We start from the raw sequence: 14,737 nt of genomic DNA, 5'->3' as shown, positions 1-14,737 counted from the left end.
AACATGTAAAAAGTCCTGTTAGAAAGGTTAGAAGTAGCACTGTTTTTGTCACGTCCGTCATTTTGACAAGGAATGTCGCCTCATTTGTGGCACCTCACAAACGAGCCAAAAACGCTGTTTACCCTGTCTACACGTCTCCGTGGAAACAGAGTTTCTAAAAGTCTTCACACTGGCTTGAGTTTTACAAAAGAGCTGTTTTCAGTGACAAAAAAGGGTGTGTGGGCGAAAGACCAAAACGCAGAGAAAAAGCTACGTTTTTAAAAAAGTTTTTTTAAATATGTAGCTTCAAATTAGCGTAACACCCCCCCTTTAAGTGTCTGTTGTTGTTTGGGAGTTATAGATTGTCTGCGACACAGGCTGACAAGTTTATACTCTGCTTTTTATGCTTGATGGCTTTAATGCACATTGACTCCAAATAATTGGTTCGAGTTTGAAACAATAAGTACGTGCATAATTATCTGTTGTGCAGCAGCTTTAAATTAAAATACACTTTAATTAGTTTAGTAATGAGTGCCTTACTTTGGGCGTCGGTGGAATAACTTCACTAAGTTCAGTACATTTTAATCTGCATTTATAATTCCTTTGATACTGTATATGTTGGAGTGAGAGGTGTTGTTGGATACTTTAAACACCCGGCATGATCCATTTTAATAAGTGGATGCCAGCTTTATTTTCCTTCCTATATCTTTAAAAGCTAAGTCATTAATTGAACATATTTTCCATCTGTTATTTTTGCTCCAGTGACTCAAAGCTGCTGCAAAACAGTGCTGCTGAACCCTCAATTTTCCCACCGTAACTTGCACATTTTGTAGATGTATTTACGGGCCCCGTACCAGCTTGTGGGACCTTTTTCAAGTGTTTGCCCCAGGTGGCTCATATTCCTCTGCTCCCCTTTTTCTGCTGACACTTTGTGAGTGGGTGTCTGCCTGAGGAGAAATGCTCAAACTCCAGCATCTGTTGTTTGACGCTGTTTTCTTCTCTTTTTTTTTGAGCATCTCAAGACAAGAAAGTTTGGGTTTATTTAAAGCTCTCTTGTCCTAATTAGAAACGGTGAATGACATCTTTTTCCCTCAGTGTTTTATTTGGGAGAAGCTGTCATCAGAGACCTCTTGTTGCACCGCAGCTCGTGGGGGGTTTTCATGTATTTTGTCAGAATATAAAATGTCTCATTAACATGTCGGTAAGAATGCTAAATTTGATTGTTCCTCAATAAAGAAAGTAAATAACTTGACTTTAGTAAATCATTCTCAACAAAACCAAGAACCTAAGGGGCTAAAACTCACCAGAAAGGAGGTAAAGCTTTCAAAAAAGCGTTATATGTAGGGTCAAACTTCTGCAGTCTAATCCATTTCCTGTCTTCCTTCCTTTACGTGTATGCAAACTCAAACAGAAGAATCCATTTAACCCTCCTGAGGACTCGTCATTGCTGTGTTCATGTTTCCACGGCACTATAGGACCTTCATGTGACCGTGTGCTATCTGTCCAGATGATAAATTGCTCTCGTAACGCAGTAAGAAATGGAATAAGTAATATTCAATAAAAATGCACGTTTCACTCTCATACCAATGTTATTTTCTCCAGTTCCTCTCAAGGCTTCGCCACTCGACACTCTCTAAGGACCATTACCTTTGCTACAGTGCGGTATTACACTGTGCTTACAATAACAGAAACATGATGCTGTTTTTTACAGCCTCTGCTCCCGGCTAATGGCCTTCGACCCGCTACATGCTAACCAAAAGTTCCCACTGTTGGAATTTTTTATTGATTCCATGTGCAAAGCTCAGCAAGTGTTTAAGGTGAGGAAAAGGAATGACCATTAATGATCTCTAATTAGAGATATAATCTTGAAGATTTCAGTTTCGTGCTCTTGAGCACCACCCACTGGCGATAATCGGTAGTTATGACTTTTTAGCCTCCATCTGAGCGTCAAGTTTGTTTGTTTTTTTAAGTTGTATCTGTAGTCGTCGATCTTTTCTTTGTTTGTTCAGCCATAGTAGATTACTGTTAACTCGCAACACTTACAGAGAGCGGAAAAGCAGCCGCTTTGCTCCGCCTACCCTCTCTGGCAGACCAACCACTGCTGGCTGATGGAAAACGCGTCACTAACTGGGCGCCGCTTGTGATTTTTTTCTGTGAATGTCGCCACAGACACCCAGTCTGTAATAATACTGTATACTGCAAATGCAAAGGCTTTCATCAGTGGGCCACAGGCTCAATCACCATTATGGCGATAGATTCGGTGATAGATAGTGACTTCACAGACATTATACCTTTAACCAAACCTGATCACCGATCAGCAGCTACAAGCCAAAATATAGTGTTTTGGCTTCTGTACTGATAAACAACATAAAGCCGGTTAGCAAGTAGGATACCTGGGTTAATACCAGCCTATCTCATAAAAAGCAGTGGGTAACGGTATCAATATATCGCTGCCATTAGTTTCTGAGTTACTAAACTAAAACCTTGAAATTGAAAAGCACTTCACAACATGCACTGTCTTCTTCTGGCAAATTCCTCATGGCAAAAAAAGCACAAATCCTAGGGAGGGTTTAAAATGAGCGTTAAAAAGGTATTATTCCTGTGACTGACGGTATTTTGGAGGCTCTGTTTTCCCATTATTTTTTTATTTCTCTGCATTTTCAGCTGGATTGTTGCTACGAATCAACCACAGATTTTAATGATTTTCTATGTTAGTGAATATTGAAACTGTCTTGGCGCAAATGTAAACACGATTACATCTTTAGGCCGTTAACAGCACTTCACAAATGCATGTCAGGGCATTGGTTTAGCTCAGTTGGTGGAGCAGGGGCCCCGTGTACAGAGGCTGCAGTCCTCATTGCACTGATCCGGGTTCGACTCCCAGTCTGCTGATCATTTGGCGCATGTCATCCCCCACTCTCTACTCCTAAAATTTCCTGTCTCTCTTCATCTGTCCTTCTACTACAGGCAAAAAAATACTTTTTAAAAGAAACAAAAAAACAATTTCATTTCAAACAGGAATATAAAATGTGGTTAATCACACTTAAATTTTGAACTTCCTAATTAACGTTTTGTAGTAAAAGAAAAATGTAGGTATCTTAACTAACTGACGAGGGCGCTGGATTAGCTCAGCGGTTTAATCGTGCGTCCCATATACAGAGGGTACAATCCTCAATGTGGCGGCCCGGGCTCGACTCCCATCCTACGCCCTTTGCCGAGTGTCCTCCCCACTCTCTCGTCCCATTTCTGACACTACTCACTGTCCTCTCTCTCCCAAAAAGGCATAAAAGGCCATAAAATAAATTTAAAACACAACGTACGTACCCCCTGCAGATTTTCAAAGTGCCCCTGGGATACTAGTATTTGAGAAACACTTATATAAAGCATACATTTTCTGCGTTCAATGCCTATTATAATTTTTGGCCTTTAATAAAGGGTTTGAGCTCAAATATCTAAATTTGAACATTTGTGGACAGAAGCACAGATGTTAGTGCTGATACGATGGCTCAGTTTTTAGGAAGTAACCCAGTCGGCCATGACAGCATAACAGTGAGCCAGCATGCACAACACCAGGACCCTGAACCTGAAGCAGCCAAATGGTACTCAGCCATCATTTTCTAATTCTCAAATTAAGGATTCACACCTGTCTTTCTCCTTAACTGGCAGCTTTTTCAATAGGTTCTCGGTGATTTGTGCTCAGGCATTATGCTTCACCCTCTCTCTCCTCAAAGCATAGGGAAATGCATCGCTTAATTGAGAGGATTTCCAGAGGCTTTGGTGGAGGGGGTGGGAGCTGTGAGCTAGCGTTGTCTCACCAGGAGAAATGTACTTACAACGCACTTTATCCCCGTCCCATTTGTCATTTTGGCCTACAATAATGTGTATATTTTCCTTCCCTCTTGACACACTTTCATTCGCCAGGAGGCTGCAAATGTGCACGCTTCTCGTTAAATGTCTCCTCGCATTTTAAAGAGGGAAATATGTCCATAAATCAACAGTGAGCATACATCAAATCACAAGCGTCTGTGGGTTATACGCGGCTATTTTTCCCCCCTAAATGAAGAGACACTACGAGTAATGGACATGGGTTTCTTTTATATGTTAATGCGGAAGTCATTGAACATAGCTCTTCAGGAATTGGCTATTATGATACTGAGACCAGGGCCAGCGTTATTGTCTGAATAATTAACTAATATATTAGGTTATATCAAGGAATCAGTGAATGTTTTCTATAAATTAATCTTCAAAAACCTCAATGAACATTTTACAGGAAAGACTACTAACAACCATGTGAATGTAAGCATGCTAACATACAATTACAATGCTAATAAGCAAATGGTAAGCAGGTATTATGGATAGGTTACCATGTTCACCATTAGTTTAGTGTATAAGCTTGCTAATATGCTAATAATGACAATGCTACATGCTAATGTTAAGCAGGTTTAATGTGTACCATATTGCAAATATTAGTTTAGTGTGTTAGCATGGTTACTTGCTTATAATGATACACAGCCATGCTAAGGTTAAGCTAGTATAATGTGTACTAATTTACCATCTTAGTTCAGTGCGTAAGCAGGCTAATATGCTCACAATAACAATGCTGACATACTCATATTGAGCAGCTATAATGTGTAGCATTTTGGGCATATTAGTTTACTGTGTTAGCATGATAACACGTTCTTAATGACAACGTAGCCATTAAGGTTAAGCTAGTATAATGTGTACTAATTTCATCTTGTAGTTTAGAGTGTAAGTATGCTAACCTTCTCATAATGACAATGCTAAAAAGTAGGTAGCTATATAATGCATGCCATGGTCACCTTCTTTATTTAGTGTGTTAGCATGTTACACTGCTTACTATGACAACACTAAGACACTAATGTTACGCAGGTATAGGCTGAGGTGTAGCCTACCATTTTTACCATCTTAGTTTAGTGTGTTAGCATGCTAACCTTGGCTAATTTGTAGTCAACAAGGAGTAGGCTACAGCTGAGGCTGAAAGCAATATCATTGAATTTACTTTATTGTATTTAGTCACAAGCCAAAGTCATGACTGAACCTTAGTGACGCTAGCGAGCCATGTCGCTAGCGTTGCTAAAAATTTCATGAAGGATAATATCTAGTAATGTGCAAATGTCATATTTTCTTGTTGCATTAGTTGCCTGCCATGAAAATGTTCAGCGTCCAGGTCCAGCTTTAAAAAACAGAGGAAAATGCCAATAAATTGATCTTAAAAATATCATGGTAATTGCCATTCTAAATGTCAACCTGTGTTGAAATGGAGAACAATTTGCATTCACGTGTTTGAAACTAAATCTACAGCCGCCTGTTTCAGCTTCATGTACACAAACATGTAGCTTCCCCAGCAGTCAATACATGTCAACATGTCTGTGCAGTGTTGTGTGTATCTGTCACTGATAGTGTCATGCAGGCGCCACAAGGCTCCTTTCTATCTCAGCACAGTTGTCACTGAGTGGTTCAGTAAACTGACTGAATGAATTGTGTTCACGACAGAGCAAACATCTCATGTGTGGCGAGGACAAGGCGAGTGTTTTCTTCCTCTTTTGTCTGAGCGTCTGCAGCTCAATATTTACAAAGGATTCTTTATTCAGTTTGTTTCAAAACATAAGAAGATGAATCATTGAGGACATTATTCTGTATTCTGTGTTTGCATTATTTCAGTTGTCGGCAACATTTGAGATATTGTAGTACAGTTAAAGTTGTGTGTCTCAGTTTTGAGTTCTGCCTGCAAACTCTGCAGAAATAATCAAATTCATAGATTAGCCGATGAACTGAAACTTGATTTGTGACCGTTGTGATAATTGCCAAAGAGGCCAAATATGTGATGGTCCCTGGGTTTAATGCGTGACAATTTTCTGCTTTGCTTTTCCTAATAATAGTTATTTGACTCTATTTGGATCTCTTTGGACTGTTTGTCTGACAAAAACAAGACATTTGCCTGACTGGATGACCACATTAGGGGGCAAAACTTGTAGGATTCCAATGGACAAAATGGACACTCTCAAGGTAAAATGATGAGTTGAATCAGTTATTTGAGCATAATGACATCATTTGTAATAATATTGATTAGAATGAGAAAATGTAATTATTTTTGGGGTTGTTTTTTTGAAACTCTTTGAGTGAGGTTACTTATTTGCTATTGGACAAAACAGGCCATTTGAATAAGTCTAGGGTTTAATATTTTGTAATCTCGTCAGTGACGTGGATTGACATCCCGGCTCCCATCAGCGGCTACCTGATGATGATTTAGCTTCTTATTAATCTCTACAAACAGACATCTGCATGCTAACAGCTAACAATCCGTTCTAGAGCTAAAATTCAACTTGAGATAAATTCCCTTGACGCTGTGTCACGAAAGCCTTTCAGTGTTCAAATTTCCCAACGTCCTCGAATGCATCAGAAATGATCGATCCGACCTCCGTTCAACAAACGAGCATTTTAAAAGTAGTTTTCTTCTCCTCTTGAGGACAGACCTGACAAAGCTTAATTTTGACTTTTAACTAATCTGCCTCATGATGTTGAAATTTCGGCAAAGGTAAGACCCGTTATTTAAAGTCAATCACATCACTGTAAACAACGCAGCACGCGGAAAATAATATCATTATTAGACGGATGATGGAGTTTAGAGTTTAAATGTCTCTACTTACAAAATCTTATTTCAACACCGCAGTAGGAAGCAGCAGGCGGAGCATATCTAACCTCTCTGCAGAGTGTGATTTTGGCTCAAACAGGCCAGTAACATCTGATCTCGCGAGGAGGCGATCAGGAGCAGAGGTGTAAATGTTCCCCAGCGGAGGAGAGAATTAAGCTAATGCCACCAGGAGCAGTGAAGCAGGAGCTCACACTGGTTGTATTCTCTCAGTGCTGTCTGCAGGGTTTGCCTCCTCAGCTCCTGCACACGGACTGTCTGGGCCGAACGGTAATTGGTCAGAGGGGACGACACAGAGAAACGTCTAATTAACAAGAGCAATATTGTCCTACTGGGGACCTGCAGGTAGACGAATACCTCTAGATATTTATATGCCAAGAACTGATGATTTTAGGTGCTTTTCGACAGCAGGGACTTTCCCCAGGAACTAGGAACCTTTTGAGGAACTGTGTGCGTTTCGATAGCTGGAACCAGGGTCTAAATTTAGTTCCGGGGTAATTGATTTACCCCCTGAAAAGTCCCTGCTCTAGGGATAGTACTTCCCAAAGGTCCAGAAAGTTTCAGGCCTGTAGTGCTGATCGTTTCTGATTGGCCGAGTACTCACAGCGTTTTATTTCACCCACTATGTTTAATACTGCAGCTGCATCGTTATCAATCAACTGTTAGCAACGCAATAAAGCGAGATCAAACACAGCACAAGTTGAATCTCCTCCACGCTAACAGGCTAACTGTAGTGTTGCACAAATGATGATACCGGCCTGTTCATCACGTTTTATGGCATCATCTTTGTTGTATGGCCTTCATCCTCTTTTTACTGCCACCTACTGGCCTGGTGGTGTAGTGCAGTTACATTTATTGCTTCTTTATACGTCAGCGGCCTGATTTGCATAATCTTCCCGGGACTTTAGGCCGCTGTGGAAACACAGACAACAATGGGCCACAGGAACCATTTAGTTCCTTGAAGAGAAGTTCCTGGAACTTTAAGTTTCCTGGTACTTTTGGTTGAAAAGCACCTTTTGTGACATGAAAACTGTTACTCTTTGAAAATTGATTCCAAGCACAATATTTTTACACAAGTGTTTAACTTAAAATCTACGTGCATTTTTTTGACCACCTGCCTAATATTGTGTAGGTCCCCCTTGGTATCTGGCACCAAGACATTAGAAGCAGATCCCATAAGTCAAGTTAAAGGGGGGTATTATGCTAATTTCAAGCTTCATATTTCACTCTGTGATACCTGTGGAGTAGCTTAGCATCATTTATCTTAAAAACTCATTTTTCTCACACTGGTGCTCTGTGCAGGCCCTCATACAGCCTCTGCCAGAAACCACTCAGTCAGCTCTGTCCCTTTAAGAAACCCCGCCCCTACAAGCCCACTTTCTTTTGATTGGCCAGCTCTCTCTGTGACGTCACAAAGGGCAGCGTGTAGAAAAAACAGTGGGAAACCTGGCGTTCACAGCAGCCTGCAGACTGAGCTGAGAAGCCTGGGGATTACTCCAACATAATTTTACCTACAGATTTGAAACTTCACCCATGTTTAGTCTGGACATCCAACATTGTAACATTGTATATATGTCTTAAAATGTGAAACAGCATAATAACCCCTTGTTTTTTCAGCAATTTGAGCTATAGTAGCTCTTCTGTCGCCTTGGCCGCCCGTGACCCTGTCGCCACTTTTGGTAGGTACTGACCACTGCAGCCCGGGAACACCCCACATGAGCTGCAGTTTTGGAGATACTCTGACCCAGTCGTTTCGCAATCACAATTTGGCCCCTGTCAAAGTCGCTCACATCCTTACACTGCTCATTTTTCCTGCTTCCAACACATCAACCTCGAGGACAAAGGGTTCACTTGCTGCCTAACATATCCCACCCACTGACAGATGCCATTGTAACAAGATAATCAACATTATTCGCTTCACCTGTCAGAGGCTGATTCTGTGCATGTCTTTAAAATGCTGTATTTAGATTTTTTAACTTGTCCCATTACGATCAGACTTACATTTTACAGCTGAGGCCCGACCGTGATTAGCAGCAACAGTAAACAAGCAAACATGTAGGTCAAAGTAACATTAAAATAACAGACAGCCTGGACCTTATATCTTACAGATTATGTTATAAAGATTAAGACCGGTCTGTAGATTGTTGCAGGCAGTAGATGCAGAAAGTTTTTTTAGCTACAGGATGTGAAATTTGAAATGTTTAAAAAGAAAAGTCAGAGTGATCTTAAAAATAGCCATTATTCACCACTTTAAAAAACGGGTTTGGAAGGAAGTGCAAAGCTCAGCTAGAGACCCTGTCATAAATACTCCTCGCGGTGGATGTGTCTTTGCCATCCTGAAGAATAAAGACCGGTGAGAGTAGAGATGAAGGATCCTCCGAGGCCAGGCAGTCACTCCGTCTGCCAAGTTTGGCATCACAAGTCTTCAAGCGTCTTTAATCTCCTGCAGAGTCGGAGAGCTGCCGAGGAGCAAACTTTTATTTTGACATGTGACTCTGCATCCAGGCTTGAGCTCAACGAGCGCTCTGATGTGTGTTGTGCTTTGCTCTTCCACTAGGGGGAGACTCTGAGCAGCACAAGCCCCTGGCTACACAAATGGATAATTATGTTTTTAGAGTCTAAATGAATGGCTTTATGATGGTTTTTATTGGCCTTAAGTGCATCTAATAGTCTGGTAATTACTTTAAGGCATTAAACACGTATTAAATCATAGAAGGCTGGAACAGGCCTGATTAACCCTGAAGGTCTTTGATGATTAGTTCAGACGTAATCCAGGTTAAAATGTGCTGAAACACACTGAAAGGGGGAGAAAAGGTGTGTGTATGTGTGTGTGTGTTTCTCCCCTTCACTTGCAGCAGCGGTTCCTCTCTGCTCTCAGCCTGAAGGGGCCTGCGGTGGTGCCTCTCTGACCCCGCCGTGATTGACTCGATCTCCCAAAGAAAAGCTCCCATGACCTTAAAAAGCTGGAGGAAACAGGGGATGAAGACAGACATGGCAGAGCAACAATAGACACCCCCTCCCTCCTCCTCCTCCTCCTCCTCCTCCTCCCACACACACAGTCAGCATGTTTGAATTATTACTTTGAAATGACAGAGGGGGCTTGGGTTTGCATGTTGGACCACATTTGACGTCTCTAAACTTAATCTGGGAGAAATATAACATATATATAACAATATAACATAAAATACTTATTAATGCACAAGAACTAACAGTATTTGTAAAGAAATAGAGGCCTTGTACTTCTAAAAACAATTATTTTCCTCAAGAAATCAAATTATATTACATTTTAAGGTCTTTAATGTTCTGCAATACAAAACTCCCATTAAGATTCTGACAGGCTGAGAGAGATCATTGCAGCTTTTGCTGGGACTGTTTAACATCCAGAAGTCCACTCAGCAGTCAGCAGTAATTAGCTGTACTGGGTGTTGAACACCTAACAGGTTGTGTTGTTTTCATGTGGGGGTTAAATGCCACTCCCCCCCTGCGGAGTGCACCGCTGTACAGCCTGTGGACGGGACAACACCTCCGAGCCAAACAATTACATCAAGGTCATGGAGAGGAGGAATGCTGTGCCGATTAGTGCACGAGTCCAGCAGCTACCTGTAGAGCCCCGCAGAATACAGAGACTCGGTCATTTCACGTAAAAGAAACGGACTTTTATTTTGAAATTGCAGCCGTATCAGACGCTACAGAAAGACCTTTAGGCCAAAATTAAGTGGAAACACAGAAAATTGAATTTACGTGGGATATTAGTGTATAATGTTAAATTAGATACTCCAAAACAACACTCACAGGGTGACTGCGGTGTCGGTGGGTTGCTGTTGTCTCCTCCACTTTCCTTTCGATCGAAACTCGGATCATTTGCCTGCAGAGGTGTTCGCCAGAAACCATTGGGGTCCCTTTGACCTAAAAAAATAAAAGTTTGTGAATTCTTTGAATGAGCTCTACATTCTTACAGAGTGTTAAATATAAACTTGTTGCTTATATGACCTGTTGCTTATTCCGCTTTTGAGTAGCAAACCGAAGAAGCACGTTTAAGTTGTTCTAATTGTCCCTCCTCTTATTTAGCAGTTATTGTATTAAAAAAATAGAAAGAAATAAAGTTTGAGTTTCATTTCCAATTTTCATTATTTGGGCAATTAAAAAACTTTGTATTTACTTTACTTAAACGTTAGTGAGAAACCCCGCTGAACATTAATTTAAAAAACTGTGGGGGAAAAAAAATCTGTTTTTGAATGACGTAATTACAAATCAGACCGGCCTTCATCACAAAACCAGCTTTGTTTTTTTCGGGCCTGCTGGGGGTATTTTTTCCACGAGTCCCTTGTTGACACTAAACTCGCGGCACTTGTGACGTGTTTATTGCAAACGAATTTCTTTTAGGAGAAGGAGGCTTCTTAACAAACACGCGTGGCTCCTGGTTGCTTGGCACCGTCCTGCAGAAAGTTCAACACGTTCTGACATGTTCCCAGTCAGTGCGCAAAAACACGGGAATTGTTATTCATGCTATTTTTTTATCGAGCTGTACAACCCTTATTTATAGTCCACCAGTAGTTCAGAAAAAAGGTATTTAAAGACATATATTTAAGCTATATTAACTTTAAAGTGTCAGATTATCTCATCTGTAAACGAATATCAGATGTTTAATTTTTATGTGCAGAAGCATTGCTGAATCTAAAATGAGATATTTAATTTTTCTAACTATATCTTGCCAACAAAGAGCAGGCAAAAATAAATAATAATCCCATTTTTATTTTTACAGTGACTTTAAATAAAGTTTCATATTTACTGAATCAAAAGGTGTCACAGCTCTTCCCTTTGGCCTCGTAGGTTTTGTTTAAACGTATTTCTAATTATAGAGACTTTGCCGTAGCCAACACTGGCTCCAGTGCGTAATTACGCACAGGCAATAGTATAGAGTGTAAACGAGCCATAATGAGAATAAACCTTAAAATAACACGCAGCTCAGCACTGCCTGTAAAGACAGTATCGGTACTTATTGATAGGGAGATGCGGGTCCGTAGCGGGACACAAAAGAGGGTGTGACCATCCCAAACTTTTCTTCAATGGGCTACCTGTAGCGTCTCCGCGCGCTGCGCATAAATACTCCTCCCTCTTCGGATGAGTTCAGTCCTGAGGGAGACACACAGACGACATCAGGTTTTGGGGATCTGCTCATTGCGGATTATGAACGCTTTTGGACATCAACCTTCTAACCAGCAGACCAGCCCCATTCAGCACCACAGCGCGCAGGAGCTCCTAGACATGGCCGTGTACTGCGACAACTACGGTGTGTACCAGCAGAACCTGCACCACCACCACCCTCAGAGGCCGCCTACACACCCCTCCAGCTACGGCCTCGGAGAGTACACCTCCCCGTCCGCGAACCCGTACCTGTGGCTGAACGGACCCGGCATCAACTCCTCTCCGTATCTCCCCGGGAACAACGGCACCTCCTACATCCAGTCCGGATACGGGTCCAACCAGAGGCAGTTCTGACCGCCTCCTCCAACCGGGTTCGGTGGAGCAGACCTGGGATGGCTGTCCATATCCAGCCAGCAGGAGCTCTTTAAGATGGTCAGACCACCTTACTCGTACTGATAGCAATGGCCATACAGAACGCACAGGACAAAAAGTTAACTCTGAGTCAGATCTATCAGTATGTGGCTGATAACTTCCCTTTCTACAAGAAGAGCAAGGCTGGGTGGCAGAATTCAATCCGGCACAACTTGTCACTGAACGACTGTTTTAAAAAAGTGGCACGAGACGAGGATGACCCTGGTGAGTGAATATTTTTTACTAAAACTACGAATTTATGAGATATTTTTATTCTAAAGTTGCTTTTTTGACAAAACTCTTTAATTGATTTAATTCCACCTCAACAACTGTCAGATGTCCGTTTGATTAGAAATTTAAAGATGAAATACTTATTTTGAGTTTCCCTATTTAACCCCTTTTCTTGTCTTGCAGGTAAAGGAAACTACTGGACGCTTGACCCAAACTGTGAGAAAATGTTCGACAACGGCAACTTCAGGCGGAAGAGGAAGAGGAGGTCAGACATAAGCGGCTCTGACAGCACCTCTCTCCCGGTAAAGTCAGAAGACAACCCGCACAACAAGCTCTCAGACACCGCCAGCCTCCTCAGCTCCTCCCCGCCCAGCCTGCACGGCTCCCCGGCCTCCACGGAGCCCAAGTCGTCGCCGTCTCCCTCCGCGGAGCACAGCCCGTGTTTCGGCAGCTTCGTGTCCAGCGTGAACGCTCTGCTGGCGGGCAGCGGCAGCGAGGCGTCCCGGGGAGGGGAGCGGGACTACGGCTCCGGGCATCACGGCGGAGTGAGTCAGAGCAGAGAGGGGGGCATGTCCGGACTTGGCTCCTACTCGCCCACTTTAATCTCCCCGCTGAACTCTGAAAACAACAGAATGAACTATTACACATCCGTACAGAGCCTCTCCAACCATTTCAGTGTGAATAACCTCATATACAACCGGGAAGGAACAGAGGTGTAGACTGGAGGAGTAACATATCTCTCACTGTTAGCATTCGTGTTTCTTAACTAGCCTACTTTCCTTACTTATTACACACAGTCTGGTTAAGTAGGCCTCATTTTAAACTAGCACTGGAACTGAACTGCCCTTCCTAACAACAGGGAAACATACGTGTTCTGGTGCATTAAAAAGGAATATTCAGGGTTTAAACTGACATACCGCCATCATGGTTTTTCCTTATAACGTGCAACAGAAATACCGAACTGTACAAAATTCATCACTGTGTACTTTTCTTGTGTTTTATAATACTTGTAGCTGCTTTTGTGTCTTGAAAAAGAAAAAGAAGACACCTATGTACATACAATTATTTTCATATGAAGATACACGTCATGTATTTTAGACTGAATTTTGTATTTTGTGTTTATTTAAACTGAATGTTTGAATAAAAGTCATTTATTTTAACTCAAAGAATGTCGCTTATGTGTCATTTTCCTACTTTTCTTAAGAACAAATGAGAGGAATGAGCATCAAGGCCACTTTTAAACTGTGTTTTAAATACTCACATCTGCTTTAATATGTTACTTATTATACATACTATATTTATATGCTTATTGGGTCTCGGTTTTAAAAGCTTTTTTTTAACTTGTCCTCATGAAATTCACACTAAATCTCCTTTGGGACAATTACAGTGCAACGTGAGCTGTCTTAATAGTAGTGAAATTGTTTTGTCAGCTTTGTTCAGTCGCATTCAGCTGATTGACATCCTTTAAACTCATCTTAACCCCTTTTAAAGGTCATTATTGTTTGTTGTGGTACAATTTTGTACACTAATAAGCACATCAGGGCCCTGTAATCGCCACTTTTTGGAGATTTTAAAGTTTAAACAGCAATTTAAACTCATTTTGAGACCATTCAGTGCTCTCTGCCTCTCACAGAGCCTCAATAGGAGCCGGAAAAGCCTCCACAAACATTCTTGGTAGCACCAGAAAGTGTTGAATAAACCAGTAGAAACGCTTTAGAGCCTGTCAGGAAATCTGAAGTCAAGTGGCTGTAAGCAGTAAAGTGTGTGAGACAGAGACATTTTCCGCTTGTCACTTCCAATAGCCCCGTTTCAACAAGCAATCAGACCTTTAACTTACTTCCACCAGGTTCACAAGTTCAGCTTTTTGTCTGGGCTGGATCGGACTCAGACTGTTAACCTGTGTGCTGAATAATATTCCACCTGTCTCCATCCGCTCACAAAGTCCTGTCACGCACAGCCTGTTCCGTGTGTGGATCCTGGTAATGGGATTTGTTTTTTTGTATTGGGACAGCATGTAATGTCCTTTTGTTGTGCGTGTGACCCAGGGGACACACACACACACACACACACACACACACACACACAGTGTAGTCTTGGGGAGAAAAGAGGAAATGTTCAAGTGATTTAACACCCCGCTCCGTCTTACTTTCAAACAATATGGATCTGCACGGAATCAAAGCCTGTAAATAAAAGGAAACACCTCTTAATTGGTGTATAATTGAAACCGCTCAGGCGCTCCGTGGTCGGGAATAAAAGAGAAATTAATTGACAAGACTTTCGTGCCCCTTGTTGGAACACAAT

The 14,737-nt window shown here is 41.7% G+C and overlaps 1 protein-coding gene across 1 annotated transcript; it reads left to right on the top strand.

The window, feature by feature from the left end:
• Nucleotides 1-11,800: 11,800 nt before the first annotated feature.
• On the top strand, nucleotides 11,801-13,486 carry LOC138593713 (forkhead box protein I2-like). The gene is given in 3 exon segments (XM_069664802.1): nucleotides 11,801-12,245; nucleotides 12,248-12,430; nucleotides 12,620-13,486. Coding segments are annotated over 3 exon segments (1,128 nt in total). The 5' UTR covers nucleotides 11,801-11,836; the 3' UTR covers nucleotides 13,156-13,486.
• The last annotated feature ends 1,251 nt before the right edge of the window (nucleotides 13,487-14,737 follow it).

This window comes from Semicossyphus pulcher, unplaced genomic scaffold (assembly GCF_022749685.1).
Source record: "Semicossyphus pulcher isolate SPU_LCO1_2020_fin unplaced genomic scaffold, fSemPul1.0.p SCAF_16, whole genome shotgun sequence".
Classification (NCBI taxonomy): domain Eukaryota; kingdom Metazoa; phylum Chordata; class Actinopteri; order Labriformes; family Labridae; genus Semicossyphus; species Semicossyphus pulcher.
This window is presented reverse-complemented; position numbering and strand designations above follow the sequence as displayed.